Source organism: Mastomys coucha, unplaced genomic scaffold (assembly GCF_008632895.1).
Source record: "Mastomys coucha isolate ucsf_1 unplaced genomic scaffold, UCSF_Mcou_1 pScaffold22, whole genome shotgun sequence".
NCBI lineage: Eukaryota > Metazoa > Chordata > Mammalia > Rodentia > Muridae > Mastomys > Mastomys coucha.
Window position 1 is genome coordinate 103,222,655 of NW_022196905.1, and position 24,063 is coordinate 103,246,717.

Here is a 24,063-nt window from a genome sequence, read left to right on the forward strand (position 1 = left end):
CAGAAATCCACCTGCCTCTGCCTCCCAAGTGCTGGGATTAAAGGCGTGCATCACCACTGCCCAGCTTGACTTAGAAGATTTTGAGGAAGTCTCTCTTGATGTGACATCTCAGAGCACCCCATTTGACTCAGTATGTAATTGGGGATAAAGCTAGTTCATGATTATTGTCTGCTCACAGGTGGACACTAGCTATATACCTGGGAGAGGTACATAGTTGTAGGTGGAATATGTGAGGCCTGATTCCAGCTCATTGACTTGGTGGAATATGAACCTAGAAAGTGGGCGGGAAAGGGTCATCAGGATAATGGACACATGGGACTAATGGATTTTCGTTCAGGTAGAGAGCTGTGTGGTGGTGATTGTCAGTGTAGGAGAATGTCTGCACTACAGAACCTTTTTCCTTTGTGAATACCTGCTCCCTTCTGGCTTGATTTGCATCACTATCCTTGGCATTGGTATTTGGTACATCCCCTGGGGATTCTAGGACGGAGGTTCTCTGCCCTTTCTGTGTAAGAACTTTGTATGTCACTTAGAATTGAATTGTTTCAGGATGGAGGTTGTCTTAGTCAGGGTTTGTATTCCTGCACAAAACATCATGACCAAGAAGCAAGTTGGAGAAGAAAGGGTTTATTCAGCTTACACTTCTACATTGTTGTTCATCACCAAAGGAAGTTAGGACAGGAATTCACTCGGCAGGAAGCAGGAGCTGATGCAGAGGCCATGGAGGGATGTTCCTTACTGGCTTGCTTCTCCTGGCTTGCTCAGCTTGCTCTCTTATAGAACCCAAGACTTCCACCCCAGGGATGGCACCACCCACAATGGGCCCTCCCCCCTTGATCACTAATTGAGAAAATGCCTTATAGCTGGATCTCATGGAGGTATTTCCTCACCTGAAGCTCCTTTCTCTGTGATAACTCCAGCCTGTGTCAAGTTGACACACAAAACCAGCCAGTACAGAGGGTGTTGATTGTTTGAGATGGGGGTCTCATGTACTTTAGGCTGGCCTTGAGTTTGTAATAAAAGTGAGGCTGGCCTTCAATTCCTGACCCTCCTGCCTCTGCCACCCACATGCTAAGATTATAGGCCTGTGTTACCTTGCTAAGCTCATGAATTGTGTTTTTTTTCAATCCTAGAGATCAAACCCAAGGACTAGTGAATTGCTAGGTACAAACTTTTTCCCTAAGCTGTGTACTCCAGAACAGAAGCAAACAAGTTTCTTCCTTAGAAAAGTGAAATATTTACTATTTTGCCCTTAAATAAAATTGTTTCCAGGGTAATGAGTGGCGAGTAGATTACCTTTTTCTTTCCTTTTTTCTTTTTCTTTTTCTTCTTTCTTTCTTTCTTTCTTTCTTTCTTTTTTTTTTTTTTAACATTTTAAAAGTATTTCTTTGAGCCTGGGTAGAATGATCCTTGCCTGTTAGCCGAGCACTCAGAAGGCCAAGGCAAGAGGATCTTGAGTTCATGGCCAGTCTGGCTTAACATAGCAACACTCTTGTTTCAAAAACAAACAATTTTTTAAAAAAGATACTGTGACCCTGGGAATATATTGTTGTTTAGTTATAATTAGTTACAGCCTGCCTTCCCTGATGCAGATAAATATATAGATGTGGCTTACAGTTGACTTCTATCAGTTTTGAAAAATATAGCTAGCTGAATCATTCTCCCCACCATCCAGGTAGACATTTCCACCTCCTCAGAGCATACTTGCCCACCTTTCCATACTGCTAGTGTGTGAGATCCATGTTTCTGTAGGTATAGATGCAGTTGATCTAGAGCTTTGTGTCATTCTGTAGATGCTATGATTACCTTTCTGAGCTCATGGTATTTGGTATTAGTCCAGGTATTGTTTGTATTAGTGGCGATGTATTAAGATAAGAACTACACCTGCAGTGTGTACATAGAAAGTCCTTGTCTGCAACATCAAGAGATCTGAAATCTGTAGGATGAGCTGGGAAGTTCCCTCTTTCCTCTTCCATTTTCTAACTCTCCATTTCCTAGTTAGCCATTAAAGAAACAACTATCATCAGTTTGGTATTTATTTTTCCAGGCTTTATTTTGTTTACTTAAATACAGTAAAGCAGTCTTTTGACCATAATACTGCATGGGTGATGGCAGCCACAGTTCCATGATTTTCAAGATACAAAAATACTTCTGTCATCCTTACCTCACTGTGTTTTGGTTTCTCCTTGCCCCATCCTTAGACACTGGTATCTGTCGCTGTAGCATAACCTTTTTAGAATGCCCCTTTATGGAATCGTACTGGACTCTGAAATTTCAGTCTGGCTACTTTCATGTAGGGTAACCCATTAGAATTTCCCAGAGGGGAAGCCAGGAAACTGTTGCTGGTGGTGTTCTGTGAGCTTTCTTGGTCCCTGTCTACTTTTTTTTCATTTTGAGGCATGGTGCTACTGCTTCAAGCATGTATTTAGTAGGAAAGAATAGAGGTGGTGGCTACTTAGTTGTAAAATCTTTTCCTCTGGTTTTAGGGTTGTTTGTTTGTTTGTCTGAATAAATTCTATGGTTTTATCTTCACATTTCCTGACAATTTTTAATTGTCTTCATTCTTTTACTGAGCTCTTTACTGAGGTACGTAGGTTATGGCTCTTGGTGTGTATGCATGCATGTGTGTGCACCTGTATGTGTGTGGGTACCACTTGTGGAAGCCCAGAGTCAACATCAGACATCTATCTCAATCGCTTTCCACCTGAACCTAGAGTTCACTGTCTCTCCAAGTCCATGTGACTGGCAGTCCCTAGGGGTTTCATGCATCCATTCACCTCCCTAGCACTGGGATGATAGACATGCACCACTGTGCTAGGCTTTTTACATGGTGATCAGCATCCAAAATCAGGTCCTCATGCTTACACAACAAGCACTTTACCAACTGAGCCATTTCCTGTGGACATTTTGTTATTTTATTAAAACAATTTTAGTACATAGGCCAACCTTATTCTCAACTGGCTTTCCTCAGCCTTCCTGCTGGGATTACAGGTATATGAACCATCTAATCTAGCTGTCTCATGGTAGATACAGCTACAGCTGCCATAAAGCTTTTATTAGTTGTGATGTGTGACTCAGCACAGGACTAGCATTTGATGTACTCTCTTCTCCCTTGAGAATTACTCATTTTCCCCTGATTGTTACATCAAGAAACTCGTTCCATAGAGAACATCTTGTATTTGATATTGTGGACATTTATATGAAAAAAAAAAAAGTCCTTGCACTGGTGAAATGACTCAGTAAATAAAGGGGAGCTGAGCCCACATGGTAGCAGAGAACTGATTCTTTCAGGGCCTTGTTTACATGCACACACAAAATAAATAAATAAATAAACAAGCAAATGATTTCTCAATTGTTTAATCTTTTAGAGAATGTTGAGGTGGCCAGTCCTGTTAATTTAGATCTCAAGTTCAGCCTTGCCTTCTTTGTGTAAAGGTTCCATTGTCAGCTCAATTTTCAAGTTTTTGTGTTCCTCTGAGCTTGTCTTGAAGTGATAGTGTGGTTTTTTTGGTGAAGATTAATGAACAGTCAGTATGTATCCTCTCCATGCTCCCATTCTTGCAACCAGTACACACATTAGGGTTGCCCCATCATCTCTTTTGTAGTTCTCTAGCCAAAAATGTATGGTTTATCTGTTGGTTTTAGATACCTATAACTTCTAATTAATAAAACCAAGTGTTCTGAGAAACATTACCTGGGAGCCCATCTTCCAGACAAGAGTTGATGATGCCTCAGTTGGAAAGCATTTATAATCCAATTCCAGGTTGCTATTGTATTATACCTTAGTCTTTTAGTTGTAGTCCTTGAAGCTGGTGAGCTGACTGTCTTGGGTCCTGAAAGCTCTACGAGTTGGTCAGTGATCTACTATGTAGGCTGTGGTAGGTTCATCACCACTTTGTCACCAGGTGAATCGGGCTCTTCCTCGTTCCAACATTGTCTACAATCTCTATGAGTATTCAGTACCAGAGGACATGTACCAAGAACACATCAACGAGATCAACACTGAGCTGTCAGCACCAGACATTGAGGGCGTTTATGAGACGCAGGTGACTTTTCTCCCTGGCCACTGACCACCTGGTTGGAAAATGAAGCTGGATGATCAGAGAGAATCCCACAGGGAATCGGGCAGGGGGCAGTGGTGGGCGGGTGGATTAGATAGTGCTGGCTGTTAGCAGCATGTCTACCTAAGGTGGTCTCTTCTAGGTGAAGACAGGCTATACTGGGGTGTGTGGCCACAGGTAGAGCTGTGGTGCTAGAGTCTTCCATTTGACCCAACATACTAAACACTCTCCCAGGTCCCATTGTTATTCCGGGCCCTTGTACAGCTGGGCTGTGTGTGTGTGGTCAACAAACAGCTGGCAAGGCACCTTTCGGGCTGGGAAGCTGAAACCTTTGCCCTCGAGCACCTTGAAATGCGTTCTCTGGCCCAGTTCAGCTACTTGGAACCAGGTATGGCCTTACCAACAGCCCTGTCACCTACCTTGCCTCCCTTGCATCTCAGGCAACGGGTTTCCTTTCTTCTACAGGAAGTGTCCGCCATATCTACCTGTACCATCACACACAGGGCCACAAGGCACTCTTTGGGGTCTTTATCCCCTCACAGCGAAGAGCATCTGTGTTCGTGTTGGATACTGTGAGTTCTTGGCCCAGGGCATGTGAGAATATGTGGTCAGGCAGAATATGGAGAAGAAAGACGCCCTTTTGCCATTCCGTTAGAAATGGGAAGGCACAATGACTGCTCAGCTATACACACACAGCAGGCCTAACAGTTGGTGTCTACTTAGGTACGAAGCAACCAAATGCCAGGGCTCAGTGCCCTGTATGCAGCAGAACACAGCCTGCTGCTGGACAGGGTGGATGCCAAGCTCCTGCCTCCCCCAAAACACACCTTTGAAGTTCGTGCTGAAACCAACCTGAAGACCATCTGCAGAGCCATCCAGCGCTTCCTGCTTGCCTACAAGGTAAGAGAAATTGGGATTCAGTGGTGAGTGTCTCCCTAAGGTTTTGTGCACTGACCCCTTTCTGCCTTCTCAACCCAGGAAGAGCGTCGGGGGCCCACGCTCATCGCTGTCCAGTCTAGCTGGGAGCTGTGTAGGCTGACCAGTGAGATTCCAGTCTTAGAAGAGTTCCCACTAGTGCCTGTCCGAGTGGCCGACAAGATCAGCTATGCAGTCCTAGACTGGCAGCGCCATGGAGCTCGACGAATGATCCGGCACTACCTTAATTTAGACATTTGCCTTTCACAGGCCTTTGAGATGAGCAGGTGAGGAGCTGAATGTAGCTCAGTAGTAGAAGTTAGCTAGAAGTGCAGTTCCCAGTGCACACACACAAGAAGAAAAGTAAACAAGTGAGGCTGTAAGCTGGACGCCTACAGTGTGTGGCCCTTGAATGGTCCCTAAATGATGCTAGTATACCTGGGACTAAACCTGTACCCCTGTATAGGTACTTCCACATCCCCGTTGGAAACTTGCCAGAAGACATCTCCACCTTTGGCTCTGACCTCTTTTTTGCACGCCACCTCCAGCGCCATAACCACCTGCTTTGGCTGTCCCCTACCTCTCGGCCTGACCTGGGTGGGAAGGAAGCTGATGACAATCGCCTTGTCATGGAGTTTGATGACCGAGCTACTGTGGAGATCAATAATTCTGGCTGTTACTCTACTGGTGGGTGAGAGAAAGGAAAGATGGGTCTTCTGCTCAACCATGTACAAGAAGCCCAAAGACAGGTCTTAAGAAATGGGTACCATAAGTTAGATGTCAGCCAGAGGCCATGTGCCATGCCTAACCTTGCAGGCAGCCTTGACTGTCCTACTAGTGGCAGTGACTGGCTCAGACCTGGGAAATGATTCTAGGGCTAGTTGGCGTACGTGGACAAGCTGTGTCTCCCTGCAGTGTGCATGGAGCTGGACATTCAAAATCTGGCAGTCAACACCATCCTCCAGTCCCACCATGTCAATGACATGGAGGGGGCTGGCAGCATGGGCATCAGCTTCGATGTGATCCAGCAGGCCTCCCTAGAGGACATGGTTACAGGCAATCAAGCTGCCAGTGCCCTCGCCAGCTACGATGAGACAGCTCTCTGCTCTAGTACCTTCAGGTATCTACCCTCATATAATATGCTGCCACCCTAGCCAAGGCAGCGGGGAGGGTAACCTCCACTTTAGAATGCTAAACCAGAGTCAGCAAAATACATATATTGTCAGGGGCTCCCTGTGTAGCTCTGGATTGCCCAAAACTCACTGTGTAGACTAGACTGGCCTCAAATTCATAGAAGGCCTCTCAGCACCTCTGCCTTCTAGGTGCTGAGATTAAAGGTGTATGCCACACATTCAACCTTTTTTCTTTTAAAGATTATTTTTGTTGTTATTTTTTTATTAAGTCATTTATTTACTTTACATTCTGATCGAAGCTTCCCCTCTCTCCTCTCCTCCCAGTTCCTCCCTCTCACCTTCCCTTCATCCCATCCACCCTTTCTCTCCTTAGAAAAGGGGATGGTTCCCATGGAGGTGTGTGTGTGTGTGTGTGTGTGTGTGTGTGTGTGTGTGTGTGTATACGCACGCATGTGAGTATGGGTGTCCAAAGAGGCCAGAGGAGACAAATACCCTGGAACTAGTTACAGGAGGTTGTAAAACACCTGGTATGAGTATTGGGAATGGAACTCCAATCCTGTGGAGGAGGAGTATGTGCTCTTAACTTCTGTGCCATCTCCAGTCTTAGAGTCAGCATTCCTGAAATGTCCATCCCTTGAGTCTTCTATAATGCAATCAAGGACCCCCATGTCCCTGCCTAGTTACTAATAAGCAGTACAAGTGCCTTTCTGAAGCCAGAAGCTTTTCTCACAAAGAACTTTTTGATACATAATTGCTTTCAGTGTAATCAAAGGTGTATCTGGAGGAAATTCCCAGGGTACCCAGCCTAATGAGTCATAGTAGCCAGTATCATCTGTCAGAGATATGGTCAGCCCTGGCTCCTAGTGATGGAACAGTGTATACTATAGAGTGGTTCCTTTGTACCAGAAACACAGAGTCCTTTACTCGGCCTGTATTCCCATAGTCCCACAGGATGGAACAGTCTTCACTCATGCTAGAGATGGCAAAGCCAAGGTTCAAGGCCGGGGCTATGCTCACGATGTGTCACTGTGGCTAAGTTTGAGGTGGATATTTTATGTCTGTGATGCTAAAACATGTACTTCAGCCCTGCTGCCTCCAAATGAAGGAAGGAAAGAAGTTGGTGAAGTAGAACTAGGTTAGGAGAGCTGGAAACTGAGCAGAGTTGTAGCAGAAAAAGTGTTTGAACCCTGAGCAGCAGGTGGGGATCAGACCCAGATAGCAGCAGCCACTAGTTAAGGGGAAGTGGGCATTTGTACAGAAAGTCATAAAAGTGACCTCAGCATCATATCTCTGATATTCTGGCTCCTTCATGGCCCAAGTCCAGTCAATTTTAGCTAAGCATTGAATTGGTTCCAGGAACCTCTCCTGAGTATCATTGGTGTCTAGAAAACGCTGCTTGGGCCAGTCCCTAGTTCTTCACCTGGAAGGTACATAATCAACTCTGTGACTCTTCATTCCTGCTCAAAATAAATAAATTAATAATAATAATAATAATAATAATAATAATAATAATAATAATAATAATAATGGTAATGGTAGTAAAGCCTACTGCTACTGCAGAGGATATGAATTTAGCTCCCAGAATACATGTGAGTAGTTGACAGCCACTGTAAACCTAGCTCCAATATACTAGACACCTTCTGGTTTCTATGGGCACCTAGACTCACTATACATACCATCACAGCTACACATAAATTTTGAAAAATTAAAAATAAATCTTAAGAAGTACAAAAGCTTATTATGTGTCTCCTTGTCCAGGTGTGATAAGCAAGTCAGGGAGGGAAGTGGTGAGGAGGAGAAGCTTCCAAGTTATGGGGCCAAGGAATAAAACTCAGACAGTGGCCGTTAGTGATTATGAGAAGGGACAGGCATGCCAGCAGCACCATATGGTTCAGTTCTTCCTCCTTTGCCGTCTTTCAGGATCCTGAAGAGCATGGTGGTTGGCTGGGTAAAGGAAATCACACAGTACCACAACATCTATGCTGACAACCAGGTAATGCACTTCTACCGCTGGCTCCAGTCACCTTGCTCTCTGCTCCACGACCCAGCCCTTCACCGGACACTGCACAATATGATGAAGAAGCTCTTCCTGCAGTGAGTGTTTCACCCTGCCCTGTGGGCTGAAGGACATGAGCCAGTGCCTTGGGATGTATAAAGCCCAGGGCATCTTAACTATGTGTCTAACTATTGTGGCAGAGGCAGGCAGATCTATGAGGTCAAGACCAGCTTGCTCTACAGAGCAAGTTCAAGGAGAGCCAAGGCTACACAGAGAGCCTGGTCTCAAAAAACCTAAACAAAACAAAAAACTACATGGAGTTCCCCATGGGCCCTCGTGTGCAATAGTTGTAAACAGCAGCCTCCTTAGTAGTGTATACAGCTGGTTGCCTATATGGGTTGTCCTAAGGGACCTTGGAGACAATTCTCTGGCAGTTATTCAAGTTTCTGATCTCAGTGCTGTCCCCAACCTAGGCTCCAGACGGGTACCTTTGGGAAGCCCCAGTGCTCAGTGGCCAGGGTTCTCATTGGCCAGGTCATCGTGTCCATCCTCACCAAGCTGCAGAGTAAGCAGCATGTGTTTGAGGTTCTTTGTGGAGTTAAGTTCAAGTTCTGTGACCACCAGAAGATCCTCACCTCAAAGAAGTGGGCCTTTATCAAGTTTAATGCAGATGAATTTGAAGACATGGTCGCTGAGAAGTAGCTCGTTCCTGATGACTGTGGAGTCAAAAATCATGTTCCCCTAGACAAGTAACACATTCAGGAGGCTGAGAAAGATGTCAAGTCGAGGGCTAGCCTGGGTTATGTAGGGATTTCTCAGTCAGCCTGGACAATGGAGTGAAACCATCTCAAAACAAAAAGTCAAAACCTAAATAAGTTCTGTATGGAAAGAAGCCATTTATATATTATAAATGTAATAAGAGTTTACCATTTTTTATTCACCTTTTTATTATGTATTGCTTTTGTTCCTGCTATTTTTCTGCCATGTTGGACTCCCATCTGAAAGCAGAGGAGATATCTTGCTCTGCTGTGGTGGATGCACCTGTAGTCACAGCTACTTGGGAGGTTGAGACATGGGGATTGCCCAAGTCCTAAAGTTCAGGGTCAGGCCTAGTAGTGGAGCCAGACTCCATCTGTTTTTGTTTTGCTTTTTAATGTTTATGAGTGTTTTGTCTTTGTGTGTGCCCAGTACCCAAAGAAGCCAGAAAAGTGTAGTGGATCCCCTGGAACTGAAATTATAGATGGTTGTGAGCATCCATATAGGTGATAGGAATCAGACTTGGGCCTTTGGGGAGACCAACCAAAGTTCTTAACACTTTAGGCATCTCTCCAGCCCCCAAACCTCATCCTAAAAGATAAAGAAATTTCTTTATTGCTTTTAGGTCCTGAATCTCTGCTCTTTTTGCTCATTCTAAGTATAGTTAGGATACTTTTTTCTTTTTGAATTATTTATTTTATGTATGAGTACACTATAGCTATCTTCATACACACCAGAAGAGGGCATCAGATCTTATGACAGATGGTTATGACAGTCACCATGTGGTTGTTGGGAATTGAACTCAAGACCTCTGGAAGAGCAGTCAGAGTTCTTAACCACTAAGCCATCTCTCTAGCCTCAGGATACTTCTTGTTTCAGTATCACCATGGTCTTCTTCATGGTTTCTTTTTATATTTTTTGGCTTTCTTTTGCACCAAGGTACCTCCTCAATCAATTATAAACATATTCCACAGGCTCATTGCTGAGTTCAAGCGCCTGGGGTCATCAGTCATCTATGCCAATTTCAATCGCATCATCCTCTGTACAAAGAAGCGCCGAATAGAGGATGCCCTTGCCTATGTGGAATATATTACCAACAGGTTAGTGGAAGTCCTGGTTGGTGATGCAGCTGCCATCAGCTTGAGGGTGTCTCCATTGCTAATGAAGAAATCACACCAAGGGTTAAGCACAGCAGCGTGAAAGAGTGGCTACTACATTGTGGTATAATACTATGGTAGACCACTCAGATATCAAGCATGTTGTCCAAGTCTGAAATATTAAAGGAATGGCGCCTTCTGCTTATAAGAAAGTTCTGTAAAGTGCTGTTGCGTAAGCATTTCACAGATACAGGCTGGTCAGGTGAGAGCGTCCTATATCTAGATGGTCAGTCATCAAGTTCTCAATTGCAGGGCCCTGTTTTATACCTTTGGCTTTAGGCAGTGATTACTGCCTGAATGAGTCATATTCTCAAATTTGATTGGGCCCAAAGGCTCCAGTGTAAATAAGATGAAGTCTTGAGGGTTTGACTTTGGGGCTTTTGGGGGGGGGTTGTTCTGTTATGTTTTGTTTTTGAGAAAGAAAGTGTATGTAGGTGCCTAGAGCAAACAAGGGTGTCAGATCTCTTGAAGACAGAGCCACCCAATCTGAACTCCAGTTCTGATAGAGCAATAAATGTTCTTAACAGCACACACTCATTTACATTAAGGTAAATAAATAACATCTTTTTTAAAAAGAAATGAGGAAGAGGAGGCATCTGTTTAGAATCTCCTTCCCTCCTCATAGGTACCAAGGGTGGGATTAGTGATAAAGGCCAACTTAGCTAGGAATGGTACCAATGAAGAAAACTTACAGTGCTTGAAAACAGGATGCACTGCTGCCAGGGAGATGTGCCTGACTAAGGCAGAGGCAGTGGACCCGGGCTTGCCCTGGCTCCCTTTTGGTCACCTTCATTACCAGGCAGTTGTTTACAGGCAGCTCCTTCAGTATGCTAGGAAGTTTGGGGGACTGTCTGAATCTGCTTGAAGTTCATTTGTAAGTAAAAGGATGAGCATATAGCTACAAAGGGAAAGAAGGGAAGGGAGGAACAAGAAAAGTTGCTGTGCCACTGTCATAGTTTCTGTCTGGCTTCTTGCAGCATCCATTCTAAAGAGATCTTTCATTCCCTGACAATCTCTTTCTCTCGATGCTGGGAATTCCTTCTCTGGATGGATCCATCCAACTACGGAGGAATCAAAGGAAAAGTTCCATCTAGAATTCACTGTGGACAGGTAAAAGAGGTAGGTGTAGTCCACATATGCTCACCCCTGTGCAGGTACTGCTCCCCCTCTGAGTCCTGTTTCCCAGGGCTTACAGGAAAAGTTAAGAGTACACTGTTAGTCCTAGTGAAGGCAAAGAGCTTTCCATGAGGCAGAACCTGGCAAAACTCATGGAAAAGAGGGAGGAGAGAGAGTTGTGGAAACACTGGCAAAGCTAAACATGTTAAGAGAGCAAGACACCTGGGAGCTCAGGCACACTGGGTGTTGGAACAGTCGTTTCAGGTGATCACAGAGAGCTGGCAGTGCCCACTTTTTGCACAGAATGGAATTTAGCATTAGAATGGAAATTCTGACATTTACTTGCCCCCTCTGAGACTAACACACCACAAGGGGAAGAAAAGCAGGTATTGTCAGGTTAGAGGAGGGATTCCAGTGCAGAGTTGTGAAAAGGCAGGTTCCAGGAGCTAGCAGGTGAGTTTAGTGATGCACAATACCTGTGGGTGAATGAAGGTTGTGTCCAAGAGCCATATAAGAGAAGGGGTGTGATCCTTGTGAAATGCAGATATAGCTGATCACCTTGTGCTAGAGTAGTACCCAGGAAATAGGCCAAGACAAGACCCTTGTTCTCCATGGCATCCTTGCAGATGAGCAAAAGGGGAAGCACTGAAAAGCAAGAAGACTATGAAGTAATAAAGTGAAAAAACAAAACTGTAGAAACAAGGTTCTGGGAATATAGAAGCCATGTTTTTGAGAATATAGAAACAAAGTTCTGGGAATGTAGAAATAAAGTAAAATAAGAAAGCCATATTCCAGCTCCTGTAAGCAGCAGCTTCAGACACTGAGAAGTTGTGTTTCAGAGATAGCCAAGGACATGATGTAAAAACAAAGTTCTGATGGTCAGAATGTTGAGACAGAATGACCAGGCCATTCTGACTAAGCTAAGTAAAGCCAAAACAAAAATAACTGGTGGTCGCAATGATGTTAAGGTCCACGAAAACTAGATTAGCAATTCTCAGAAGAACCCCTCCAACCCCTCCCTGTGATCTTTTCGAAAAAGACCACTAACTATCACCCTGACCTTGCTGATGACAATCCCCCTACCACCTAGTTACTCATCCCCTTCCCAGAGACTTTTCAAGGCCAGGTACAGAGCTGGATAGGGAAGTTGGCTGACTAAGCCAAGAACAGCCCCCTGAGCAAGCCAACCAATGCCTGATAAGACCCTTTGTCCTGTGTTCCACCAACCAGAGTACGCCAGCTAACCTTGTTGCAGAAATCTGCCCTCTGTAAAGTATAAAAAATGTGTGCTTTCTGAGTTCAGGGTTTACACACACACACACACCTGTGAGGTTGGGCAACCCCTCGTACATGGATCAATAAACCTCATATTATTGCAACGGTCTATTATCAATCTGTGTTCTCTGGGTTGAGCCTAGATTACTACAACTGGAAGCTGGGGGACAAGAACAAGACTTCCTTAGGCACCGTGGCTCAAAGGTCTAGACAGGAGCAGTTCTAGTTAGAGTTGGGATTAGGAGATAGACTTCACTGAGCGGGGAAAAGAAAATATGGCCATCAGATAATGGCATAGTGTTAGTGTCAACTTTTCCTATAAGCTAATGTAGAAGTGAATTCACCCTGGCAGGATCGCAGGTATACAGTCAAGTTGTACCTGTGGGAAAATTGTCACCAACACAAGAGGTTCTATTTTGTGAGATGGATTCTGACTGTGTAGTTTGGGCTGGCCTTAATTCTCATCACCAGAGACTCTCTGAGCATCCTGAGTATGGAGCCACAGGTTCAAGGCACCACTCCCAGCTAATGAAGAAATTGTTAAAAGACGAGAAGAAGCTGGTCACTGGGAAGTTCTGGTTGGTTAGCCCTAAATGGAAGGAGGATTGGATAATTTTGAAGTTCCCTCTAAAAGAGTAAATGAGAATCACAGTTCTCAGTCACCCTAGTAAGAGAGACATGCTCCATGGAGCACTGGTCTTACAATGTGAGAGTCCAGGAAACTCAAGCTGAAGGAGTCCTACCTCCCATGTCTTGTTACTATATGTTACTGCCACAGTGGAAATAGGAGTTGTCTTTGTGTTGTAGCAAGACTCCCAGGAAAGGGAGGAAACTGAGGATGAGGAGGATAAGGAAAAGGACGAGGAGGAAGAGGACATGGGGGAATCTGAGGTTGAAGACTTACTGGAGAACAATTGGAACATTCTACAGTTCTTGCCACAGGCAGCCTCTTGCCAGAGCTACTTCCTCATGATTGTTTCAGGTGAGCCACACTGAAGCTGAACAACCAGCTGTTACTGAACATGCTTCTGGATCCTTGATGTGGACAGGACAGTGGCAAGCTCAGAGGAGCTGCTGCTGTCTTTACCTTTTCCCAGCATAAGGACCAGAGGACAGCTAGTGGGAGAACTTTCTGTCTTCTCTCTAGGCCTCCTAATGGAATCCCAAAGCTCTTTTCCCAGTTCTGTTTCTAATAGGTTCACAACTAACATCCCTGGGAACACGTGCAGGCTCATCCAGTAACGAGACTGCCTCTGGGGCTTCACTACTCATACCTTGAAAATATTTGTAGACCTGGTTATTGTGGTCATTTATAAGCAAATAAGCATAAAAATTAGACTTTTATAATTCAGTGCCATTCATTAAAACAGAAAAACAAGTGATGAGCATAGTCATTACACTGTTAACAGATATGAAGGACTTCTTACACATCTCACAGGTCTATACCAACAGCCGGTTTCATTTGTGATTGCTTACATCTTTGTCTGCATCTCTTAAGTCTTTACCTTTCCAAGTTGTCTCAAGAAATATCCCAGGTTAGCTGAGTACTGGTGTGCATGCCTTTAATCGCAGCACTTGGGAGGCAAACGCAGGTGAGTCTTTGAATTCAAGACCAACCTCGTCTACAGAGCAAGTTCCAGGACAGCCAGGATTATATACAGAGAAACCCTGAAACCCTGTCTTGAAAAACCTTTAAAAAAAAAAGAAGAAGAAGAAGAAGAGGAGGAGGAGAAGGAGGAGGAGGAGGAGGAAGAAAAAGAGGAAGAGATATATGGGCTCAGGTTTTACAGTAGTGTCAGCATTTGCTGTTAAGGATCTATTTTCTTTTTTTTTTTTTTTTTTTTTTTTATGACAGGGTTTTTTTGTGTAGCCCTGGCTGTCCTGGAACTCACTCTGTAGACCAGGCTGGCCTCAAACTCAGAAATGCGCCTGCCTCTGCCTCCCAAGTGCTGGGATTAAAGGCGTGTTCCACCACTGTCTGGCTAAGGATCTGTTTTCATAAACTATCCTTGTCTATGCTTGTTGTCCTATTTATTCACTATTCAGGGTGAATTCAGGCATCAGCAGATTCCCTTTTTGTAGGGTTTTCTTGGTTGGTTGGTTGGTTGGTTGGTTGGTTGGTTGGTATTGGTTGTTTTGTGTTTTGTTTTGTTTTTTTTTTTGAGACAAGGTTTCTCTGTGCAACCCTGGTTGTCCTGTTGGAATTTGGTATGTAGACCTTGAACACAGCCTGCCTCTGCCTCCCAAGTGTTGGGATTAAAGGCATATGCCACCGCCACCACCCTGCTGCAAGTTCCCTTCTTATATCCAACTCTTTATCTGACTTTAGACTCATCAAAGGGCAGCAGATAAGCTGTAGCTAACAATGACATTTCAGATGTCTGACCATCTAAGCAGCCATATACTCCTTCAAATTCAGGAGTATTTTCCAATGTTCTGTGACCTATGTCTGCCTCTCTCTACAGCATACATCGTAGCTGTGTACCAAAGCATGAAGGATGAGTTGAGACACAGTGCCCCAGGCAGTACCCCTGTGAAGAGGAAGGGGGCCAGCCAGTTCTCCCAGGAGGCTGAAGGGGCAGCTGGAGCTCTTCCTGGTGAGCGGTCCCTGGTCCCAGGATACTGCTGTGTGTCATGGCCTGATCTGTATGCTTCAGATGGGATAGGCAAATGGGAGGAGATGCCCAGTGCCAGCTGAGGCTGTCCCTCAGCACTCTCTCTTTTCCAGGAATGGTCACCTTTTCTCAAGATTATGTGGCAAATGAGCTCACTCAGAGCTTCTTCACCATTACTCAGAAAATTCAGAAGAAAGTCACAGGTTCTCGGAACACCACTGAGCCCTCAGAGATGTTCCCTGTCCTCCCTGGTTCACACTTGCTGCTCAATAATCCTGCTCTGGAATTCATCAAATATGTGTGCAAGGTGAGGGCCAGGTGTAAGTCCTTCAGCCATCCCTTCAGCATTTGCTGGGTCCTATCAAATGCAACCACTGTTGAGGGCCTTGAGCTTAGGGACTTCAGAAGAAGCCCTGCTTTGATACATCCTGAGCCTGGCAATAAACCATAAGAGACTGGCCCTCTGGGAGGACCTGGAACCAGGCACAGAGGCTGGGAAGTAGGAGAACAGAGTGCTGGGAAAGTTACAGCCCATGGAAATGGAAGGAGTCTGTGGATCGTCTGCCACCAGTGGCCTGGTGTGCCAGAACAGACCTCTGAGACCAAATGAGGTGACAGGGCTTGTTTTCTGGGAAAGGCAGGCCAGCATGGTGAGATGATATTACCCCTGCCCATGTGGGGTTATTACTCAAAGCACTTATTGTTCATTGTGCCATCTGAGCATCCCAGTGCTTCACTCTGAAGCTGAACACTGAATATCAAGTGACTACACCTTAGGGTTTAACATAGTAAGCTGGGGGTGTTTCTTCTCCACGGATGCACTTTGGACAGACACTGACCTCTTTCCCAGAAAACAAGCTATAATGAACTGCACATTAGATCTGTGGTCCATTTTTAGTTCATCTCCACAGTGTATGCACAAGTTTCCAGGGTATTTAGTTCCAGAGCCCTTCCCATTGGATATTTACACCCTTTCAAAGCACAATTGGACTGAGCATGTTGGCTCACACCTGCAGTCCCAGGGACTGCTGAGGCAGGTAGGAGGACCAGTTTGAAGACAGTCTGTATTTTCAAAAGCTGTTGAGTAAGACTCTGTCTTAAAAAAAATAACAACAGCCAGGCGGTGGTGACGCACGCGCCTTTAATCCCAGCACTTGGGAGGCAGAGGCAGGCGGATTTCTGAGTTCGAGGCCAGCCTGGTCTACAGAGTGAGAGTTCCAGGACAGCCAGGGCTACACAGAGAAACCCTGTCTGGAAAAAAACAAACAAACAAAAACAACAACCCCCCAAAAAACCCTTAATTGGCCTCATTTGGGCTTCTTTGTTTTTGGATTCTGTATTTTTTGTACGTTGATGCTAGTACTTATATGGGTTTTTTGTCCATTCTTATGGTGGTAACAGCCTGTGTCCTTGTCTGGAGTTAAGGGGATGTTGATCTCCTAGGACCAACATGGGTATCCTCTCTCTTCAGTTTGTGGAAGGTATTGTGTAGAATCAATGTTGTTTCCTTCATCAGTGAAGACTCTATTCACTGACAGAGTTGCTACTGTAGAGAATCAGCTCTTCCTAAGGCTTCCAGATGGGAAGAAGGGCTAACACGGTGCTGGAAAATGAGCTAAGAAGAGGTATTTGGTCCAGCCAAAATGGCAAAGAGGCCTAGGAGCTACATCATGATGGTCTGTGGTCCCCATAGGTACTGTCTCTGGATACAAACATCACAAAACAGGTAAATAAGCTGAACAGAGACCTACTTCGCCTGGTAGATGTTGGTGAATTCTCTGAGGAGGCCCAGTTCAGAGACCCCTGCCACTCCTACGTGCTCCCTGAGGTAATCTGCCATAGCTGTAATTTCTGCAGAGACCTGGACCTGTGCAAAGATTCATCTTTCTCTCAGGTGAGCTCAGCTGATGATCAAAACCTCTAAATGTCCAAAGTGGTTGGGACATGTAGCCCAACCTGTAATATACAAAATATTGCCTCAGTGATTCATTTATGAATTAAAAAATAGGCCACCCCTATGCCACGCCACTGCAGCATGCTAAAAATTTGTTCTGAAAAGGTCTGATTAGCACAAACAAAAAGGCCAGGCTGTATGGAATGCAGCCAAGAACAGTGATGGTTTCCCCTGCCCCTGCACTCCTCTCCGACATCTTCCCTTTACACCAGCCCTCTGTGCTATTGCCCAGGTGGGCCGCTACCACTCACACTGACATCTCAGCCATCCTCCCATTTCCCAGGATGGAGCCATCCTGCCTCAGTGGCTCTGCTCCAATTGTCAAGCCCCCTATGACTCATCTGCCATTGAGTCAGCCTTGGTGGAAGCCCTGCAGAGGAAACTGATGGCCTTCACACTTCAGGACCTGGTAAGCTCCCTAGTTCACCCAGGAGTTTCCAAGCACTATCAACCTTTCATAGAAGCCAAGATCATGCTTGGATCCTGGCTGCCCTCAGAGCCAAACTTCATCCATGGACCTAGCCCACTCTTTCTGTCATCATCTGTTGATATCTTCTGTGGGCACATGCATCTGTCCAGTGGTGGGAGATAGACATCAGACAGTGAATGTCTGTGTAGAGTGCAGGAGCAGAGCAGAAAAAGCTTCAGCAGCAGTTCATGAGGACCTTAGAGTCCTTGGGTCTATCCCTGGGCAACTATTAGGACAGAGCCAGCTGGGACCCGGGACCCTCCCAGACCTTGGTAGTCCAGGTTGAGGAGCCCACAACAAGGTGGGCATCTTGGAACAGGAGCTGGCAAAAGTTGAATAACTCTTGAATTTCATCAAGCACTGAGTCCTGAAATACACTTGCCAGTGGTTCTAAGATATATTCCTCCTCAGCAAAGCTGCAGACAGGATCCAGTTTGAGCCCAGATTAATGGTGCCGCTTGCTCATTTCAGGTATGCCTCAAGTGTCGTGGTATGAAAGAGACCCACATGCCTGTGTACTGCAGCTGCGCAGGGGACTTTGTTCTCACCATCCACACTGAGGTGAGCCATTCTCACACCGTGGGGCATTTCCCCTCCTGTCTGAGTAAAACCCACAGTCATTGTGTCTCTTTGTTCCTACAGGTATTCATGGAACAGATAAGAATCTTCCAGAACATTGCCAAGTACTACAGCATGTCATATCTCCAGGAGACTATAGAATGGCTGCTACAGACAAGCCCTGCATCCAACTGTTAGCAAGCCTAGGCTAAAGACACCTTGGTCTCCCACACCTTACTGCCTACTCCAAAAAGGTTGAAGCACTGACCACCTTGCTTTTCCAAACTCATGACCACAACCTAGGAAGAACACAGAGAATACTTCCAGGAACTTTGAAGTGCCATAAACAAGCAGGAACAGGGAATGGCTCTGTCCCCTAGTTACCTGCTAAATAAACAAGTTTTTGAAGCTTCTGCTTTATGCTTCCATACAAAGCTCTTCTGCCTATGGTCTGAGCATAAGACATGTTCTAAGATGAGGTCAGGGTGTGGGCAGACAAGATACAGAAGCCAGTGCAAGGCCCTGACTGTGACCAGACAAGTGGGCCTTTCCCTCAGCTTCATGGGTATAGAATTCAGGCTGCTTTCTGGGAAATCCAGAAACATAGAAACCCAGGATTTTTTCTTCAGAGCAAAGTATGAAGAGGGTTATCTATCACCCAGTGTCTTGAATGAGACCTGGAGCTCTATCCAGAACTGGGCTGAGCCGGGCCTAAAGAGTAGAACACCTTTGACCTGCCTAGTCTATGTGGAAAGCTCACCTTTGTCCACCAGGACTGTATAGCAAGGAGCTCTTAAACTTGAGGCCCATAAGCAAGGGGTTAAAGTGTCATTTATCATAGACTCAAACACCCTGTCTAAGACATAGGTTTTAGAAAAATACCTCCTCCCATGTAAGATTTGAGGCTTAACTGGAGAAGAAGCAAAGAAAATGAGGGAAAAGCAGCCCTGTGAGGTTTCAGATCTGTTGAGGGCTTGTACTCAGCCATCACTTGTTCCTTGGGACGTCACAGACTCACACTGAAGCTGGTACCCTCTTAAAGGGGCAGCTTAATCTCCAGCCTATTTAATATGCTGCCTTTTTGCACTGCAAGTGGTGGAATAAGTAGCAGTTCTCACTTCCTTCTCTCTACTTACTGACACTGACCTATCTGCCAGAGCAGAACCTTTCATTGGTCTCAGGAAATAAGAGAACTCTCAAATCTCACTGAGCTAAATGCAGCCCTTGTGTAGTACTGCTTTCTGGCCTAGGCCATAGTTTACCAGGACAGCAGCCAAGTGCCAAACTCAAATACCCCAAATAATGGGGACCCTAAAGGGAGATGGGAGACCCTACTGAACTTATGTGTATGAGTATTCTGTCTACATGTATGTGTACGTACCAAGTGTATGCTTGGTACCCACAGAGGTCAGAAGAAAGCATTGGATCCCCTGAAGTGAAATTATGGATGCTTGTGAGCTACCACCCTCTGGGAACCAAATTCTAATCCTCTGAGAGAACTACAAGTACTCTTATCTGTCTAGACATCCCTCCAGCCCCCTATAGTTTGCAATTTCTAGTTTACTACTTGGATTTGTACAGAGACCCTATACAAATAAGCCTGTACAGGGAGTCCCTGAAAAGAAAGTTTATTATCTAACATCTGTCTGTTAGGCATTTATCTGAACCTTGGTGAGCTCAGGCTGTCTGTAGGAAGAAACATGAAACCTACTTGATCCTCCCTGGTTGGAATGTGTACTGAGCTGGCAGTGCTGAGACATTCTGAATGAGGATCAAATCAAATTAGACAAGGGAAGGACGGAGCTGGTTAACTTAGCTTCCTGGATTTCTGGGCCCAAGAGACATTGGCTTGTCTCCCAGAAGAGCCAATCTACAGCAGCACAGGGTAGGTCACTGTAGCCATAGATACCACTCAGCCCTGGGTTCGATCAGAGGTCAGTTTAGGGATTCTGAAGTAGAAAACTGTATCTCTGGCCCTGGTTTCTAAGCTGTAACCAGATACCAAACTGAAAAGGGCAGTTTATCTAAAACTAGATAAACTTACAAACCAAACATAGAGGAAGTTAAGCATATTCGGTGGCCTGTGGAGGCCATGACCAAGGAAGGCAGGCTCTGGGAGTACAAGAACTGGTGTTCTTCCAACCATCCTATTAACACAAACACACCATCTCCTGGTAATGTGGGCAGAAGCTGAAGGCACTCCTTCCTAGTTCTTTGGCCACTCTGCTACTTGGTGTGCTGTTCTGAGCTAGGATGTTTCTCGGGTGGCATTCAGTATAGGCATACCCACCAGGGAACTAAGATCCAGGCTCCCAACAGGCTTTACCTGACCAGAGTCACTCCGCTAAAGGGGAAAGAAGCCCAGGCCCTAGATTACCCCATGCCTTGATAAGTACTGGCTTTGTGCTTCACCTGGTCACTGTCCTCACCCTATGACATTGATTCTGAACGTACCCTTATCCCCTTAGCAGATGTGGCTTTATTCCATACCCAGTCTGGTTAACAGGCCTAAGAATGCAGGCAAACTCAGAATGCCGGACCCCTGGGAAGGAGATTGACTCTCCTGTCTTACATTCCTGAGCCCACAGCTAGTCTCAAAGAATTGAGGCCAGAAAGCTCATCACTGGTTTATTGGACTCAGCACACTGCAACTTCTAAAGGGGGGCTTAAAATACAACAGGAGGACATAGCTCTAACGTGGGGTCCCAGAATGCTGTGTGAGAGTACAAGAGGTGGACAGGGAAAGGATAGGGGGTCTTATGAGGAGTTCTGTTGGGAAGGGAGATGGCAGGAACCCACTTCTTCCCAGAAGCCTTAGGGAGAGGAAGAATGTAAGCCTGGGCCAGAGCAAGATGCCTGTCCTCTTGCACAGGTGTCTGTTTCCTAGTCACATGGACATCATTACTGAAGAGCGCAGATCTTCCCTAGGGCTGCCTAGCAGCCGAAGCTGCCTCTGCCCTCCCAGATCCAGGTCTGTAGCTTAGTGAGGATGAGATCAAAGTTGGGCCAAACCTTTGGGGTCCGCGGATGTGGAGTCCTGTTGGGAAGGCTCGGGGACAGGAGGCCTTTGTCCCATATGCTGGTCAAGAGTGTCCACCACCTGCTCAGTCAGAGCAGAGATGGAGCAAGGCCGAGGAGGCTGGACAGCCAGTGGCAGCTCTGCCCCTTCTCCCAAAGCTGGTCCTTCACCTGATGGAAGGCTGGGTGGCTGATCCTGGGAGTAGTGACTAGGTGGGGGAGGGATCTGGCCCAAGACAAGGGCAAGGGTCACAGGCCATCTACTTGAGGGATGCCTTGGAGTACGCACCTTGTCGAACTTCTTATGGCTGTAGAGCTTGTTTTTGTTCATGAACGTTAACAAAATCCAGTCACACAGAAAGGAGCCCTGAAATCAGCAGGTGCGAGTGGGTAAAGGCATACCAAATACTCCCTACCTATCCCAGACCCCCAAGGGGATTTGGATTTCTTACCACCCCAATGGAGGTCAGAGCAGTGGCCAGATTGATGATAGTGGGGATGAGACTGAATTTCCCTGCCTGTAAAGAACAGACGTACATTTAGTTTATTTAGTGTCTGCCACAAGCACAAGCTGCTTGTGGCAGACACGGAGCTTGAGAGTGGGATGCTATAAAGGACATGGAGCTAGCCCACCACAGGCCTGGGTAGATCCCTTCAGCTGTGCGTACCTGTCCATGCACAATAACATCAATTCGAATCCCATAGGCTTTGATGAGAGTTCGAGTGGTGGTGGTGCCATTTATCTTGTAATACTTGGCAAACCTGGAGTTGAGTGAACTGAAGCTCAGTCTGAGGACTGTGGCATTCCAGCACACTCATCTTCCTCTCTATAGAACCACTTCTGGTGGGACTACAGTCAAAGCAGCCACCACAGTCTATGCCATAGATCCAGACATTCAGAGAATAAGGTACCTGAAGTTGTAGCCTGAGGAGGCAGGGTCATACTTGGGGTCGAGCCTCCGGAAAGAATATTTGGGGTTGCACTCTGATTCAGACAAGTCCAGGTCACAGTTCCAGTTGATGATGACCCCGATGACACCGCCCTGCAGGAAAGTGAGCCAGGGAGGGTTGAAGAGCATAGAGCAGAAAAACCTCAAGGGGTAGGATTCAGCTCAGGGCCAAAGGTCCAGGGAACAAGTGACTTTGTGACTTTGGAGGCATAGTGAGGTACTAGCACCAGGCATGGGACCAGGTGTCAATAATTGAGCAGGTGCCTGCACAGACAGTGATCACATTTCTCCCCCTCTACCTAAACACAGCTAAGGCTGGCCCAAACAAAGGAGGTACATCTAGATGCAGTAAGACCCTTCCTGGGTAGCAGATGCTGGCACCCAGCTTCTCTGTCCCCATGCCCTCCATCCCTCACCTTGTGTGCCAGTTCTGTGAAGTTCTCTCCTGCCTGATCTACAATGAAGCCCAGCCTGAAGATGGGACAGTATGGGTCAGAGTCCTGATCAAACGTGCAGTGCTTCAGGTAGTCACTCTTCTGGCTTGCAATGTTGCCCCTAAGGACAAGCAGAAGACACAGACCTGGACGCTGAACACCTGGCTCCCAGCACATGCCTACATACTGGTCAGGCGTTCGATATTCCTCTGTCCCTCAGACTCACTTGGAGAACTTGAATTTGGGATAGTGGATGCTGTTCTTGATGAGGATGGTGAAATTTGGGGCCATTTTACCCAGAAAATGACTGCAAAGTTACAGACAGCAGTTTAGTCTCCTTTCCCCCAAAGCCCAAGGGGAAGGGAGGACATGGTCTCCCTCCGCCTCCCAGTTAATCTGATCTTCATCAGTAAGGAGAAGGGAGACTGCCGATGGGGTCTATGGATCCTGCATACTTTTCAGAAGTTCCATCCTCCACCGGGCACCAGGCTGACACCTCACAGGTCTTGGAGTCCCCGTGGTAATAGGGTACACAGTGCCCTGTCCGAATCCCTACAGGACACACACTGGTTATGGTTAATCTGCTGAGAACAGTGCTAACCCCACCTTTCCCACTGTCCCCGGTGCACACTGACCATTGCCTTGCATGTCCAGCTGTCCGGCCACACAGTCGTCATCTGAATGGCAGGTAGAGCTGTGAACCCTCATGCTCTAGAGTGGAGATTGCAGGTCAGAGGGTAGACTCTGTCATTGGCCTAGGTTTTCCCAGACCACCCTTGACCCGCCTCACCTCTGGGCATGTTCCCAGGGTCTGGGAAGGGGTAACCTCGATCCTGGTGATGATGCTGACTACACTGCCCCCCTGGGTGCAGAAATAAAGGCGCGGTGGGCCTGTCAGCTCACTCAGACCAGTCACACCGCGGAGGAGCATCGGGCCTGGGGCAGGAAGCGCCGCACCTCTGGGGGCTTTACGTATTCCTCCACGTCCCACACTTTGTGTTCCGACATGGTGATCCCCTTGACTTTGGTGATGATGGAGCTCTCTGGACCGGTCTCGCTATCCTGGTAGCTTTTCTGCACGATGAAGACGTACCTGTAGGACAGGGCGGTGCCGGCTCCAGAGGCAACCCTGGAGAGACCAGGATATCCCTCTCCTGAAGCCCTAAGGGCGCCCGCTCAAGCCCCCAGCTGAGGATCCTCTTCCGCCCGATTGCCCACTGTGCCCCGGCCGGCCGGCGCACCACACGAAGTAAAGCAGGATGAGCAGCTGCACCATGCGGTGCACGAATCCCAGGCGCCGATTCCGCACCACGATCACCTTGGGCGTCTCGTAGTCCCAGAACGCGGACCAGCAGCCCCGGGCCAAGCGCCGGACCATGGCCGCCCCCGCGGGAAGCCGGGGCTGTGCAGCGGCCATGGCCCAAGGAGCTCGGTCCACCAGAGCTGCTGGAGCGCCTCACACCCTCGGCTCTAGTGGGCAGGCTGGGGGTGTGGCCTCGCTCCCCGCCCATTGTGACAGTAGCAATCTAGTCTAGTCTTCCTGAAGGTTGCAGGTGCGGCTCAGAGTGCAGCCTGGTGGTGCAGTTGGTGGATCACAACTCCAGCTCGGTGACAAGGAGGGCAGACAACCAGGCCAGCCCGGAGAGCCCCGGGAGG

At 46.7% G+C, this 24,063-nt stretch overlaps 2 protein-coding genes and 1 pseudogene across 6 annotated transcripts in view; 2 read left to right on the plus strand and 1 right to left on the minus strand.

The window, feature by feature from the left end:
- The window catches only part of Pole (DNA polymerase epsilon, catalytic subunit), a 53,503-nt gene extending 35,073 nt beyond the window's left edge, over nucleotides 1-18,430 (plus strand). The window contains exons 33-49 of the mRNA XM_031337316.1: nucleotides 3,906-4,046; nucleotides 4,296-4,449; nucleotides 4,527-4,633; nucleotides 4,785-4,961; nucleotides 5,040-5,263; nucleotides 5,443-5,663; nucleotides 5,892-6,096; nucleotides 8,030-8,203; nucleotides 9,836-9,961; nucleotides 10,996-11,137; nucleotides 13,217-13,391; nucleotides 14,875-15,006; nucleotides 15,138-15,331; nucleotides 16,718-16,918; nucleotides 17,262-17,387; nucleotides 17,919-18,008; nucleotides 18,090-18,430. Of these exons, the coding sequence (XP_031193176.1) occupies nucleotides 3,906-4,046; nucleotides 4,296-4,449; nucleotides 4,527-4,633; nucleotides 4,785-4,961; nucleotides 5,040-5,263; nucleotides 5,443-5,663; nucleotides 5,892-6,096; nucleotides 8,030-8,203; nucleotides 9,836-9,961; nucleotides 10,996-11,137; nucleotides 13,217-13,391; nucleotides 14,875-15,006; nucleotides 15,138-15,331; nucleotides 16,718-16,918; nucleotides 17,262-17,387; nucleotides 17,919-18,008; nucleotides 18,090-18,203 (2,703 nt within the window). The 3' untranslated portion in view covers nucleotides 18,204-18,430. The remainder of the gene's footprint in view (nucleotides 1-3,905; nucleotides 4,047-4,295; nucleotides 4,450-4,526; nucleotides 4,634-4,784; nucleotides 4,962-5,039; nucleotides 5,264-5,442; nucleotides 5,664-5,891; nucleotides 6,097-8,029; nucleotides 8,204-9,835; nucleotides 9,962-10,995; nucleotides 11,138-13,216; nucleotides 13,392-14,874; nucleotides 15,007-15,137; nucleotides 15,332-16,717; nucleotides 16,919-17,261; nucleotides 17,388-17,918; nucleotides 18,009-18,089) is intronic.
- LOC116071713 lies at nucleotides 8,406-8,530 on the plus strand (annotated as a pseudogene).
- Nucleotides 18,431-20,620: 2,190 nt separating the features above from the next.
- On the minus strand, nucleotides 20,621-24,063 carry P2rx2 (purinergic receptor P2X 2). 5 transcript variants are annotated; one of them, XM_031337319.1, is made up of 12 exons: nucleotides 23,649-23,903; nucleotides 23,365-23,500; nucleotides 23,198-23,269; nucleotides 23,043-23,118; nucleotides 22,863-22,959; nucleotides 22,634-22,714; nucleotides 22,390-22,528; nucleotides 21,936-22,066; nucleotides 21,692-21,785; nucleotides 21,476-21,541; nucleotides 21,313-21,390; nucleotides 20,621-21,105 (listed from the first exon to the last, which is right to left on the minus strand). In XM_031337319.1, exons 1-12 carry the CDS (start codon nucleotides 23,822-23,824, stop codon nucleotides 21,001-21,003), a joined length of 1,251 nt encoding a protein of 416 aa, XP_031193179.1. In that variant the 5' UTR covers nucleotides 23,825-23,903; the 3' UTR covers nucleotides 20,621-21,000. The 5 variants fall into 5 exon arrangements, with proteins under 5 accessions (XP_031193179.1, XP_031193177.1, XP_031193182.1 ...); XM_031337317.1 differs by having other exon boundaries at nucleotides 20,621-21,390; nucleotides 23,649-24,063; XM_031337322.1 differs by having other exon boundaries at nucleotides 20,621-21,390; nucleotides 23,726-23,834.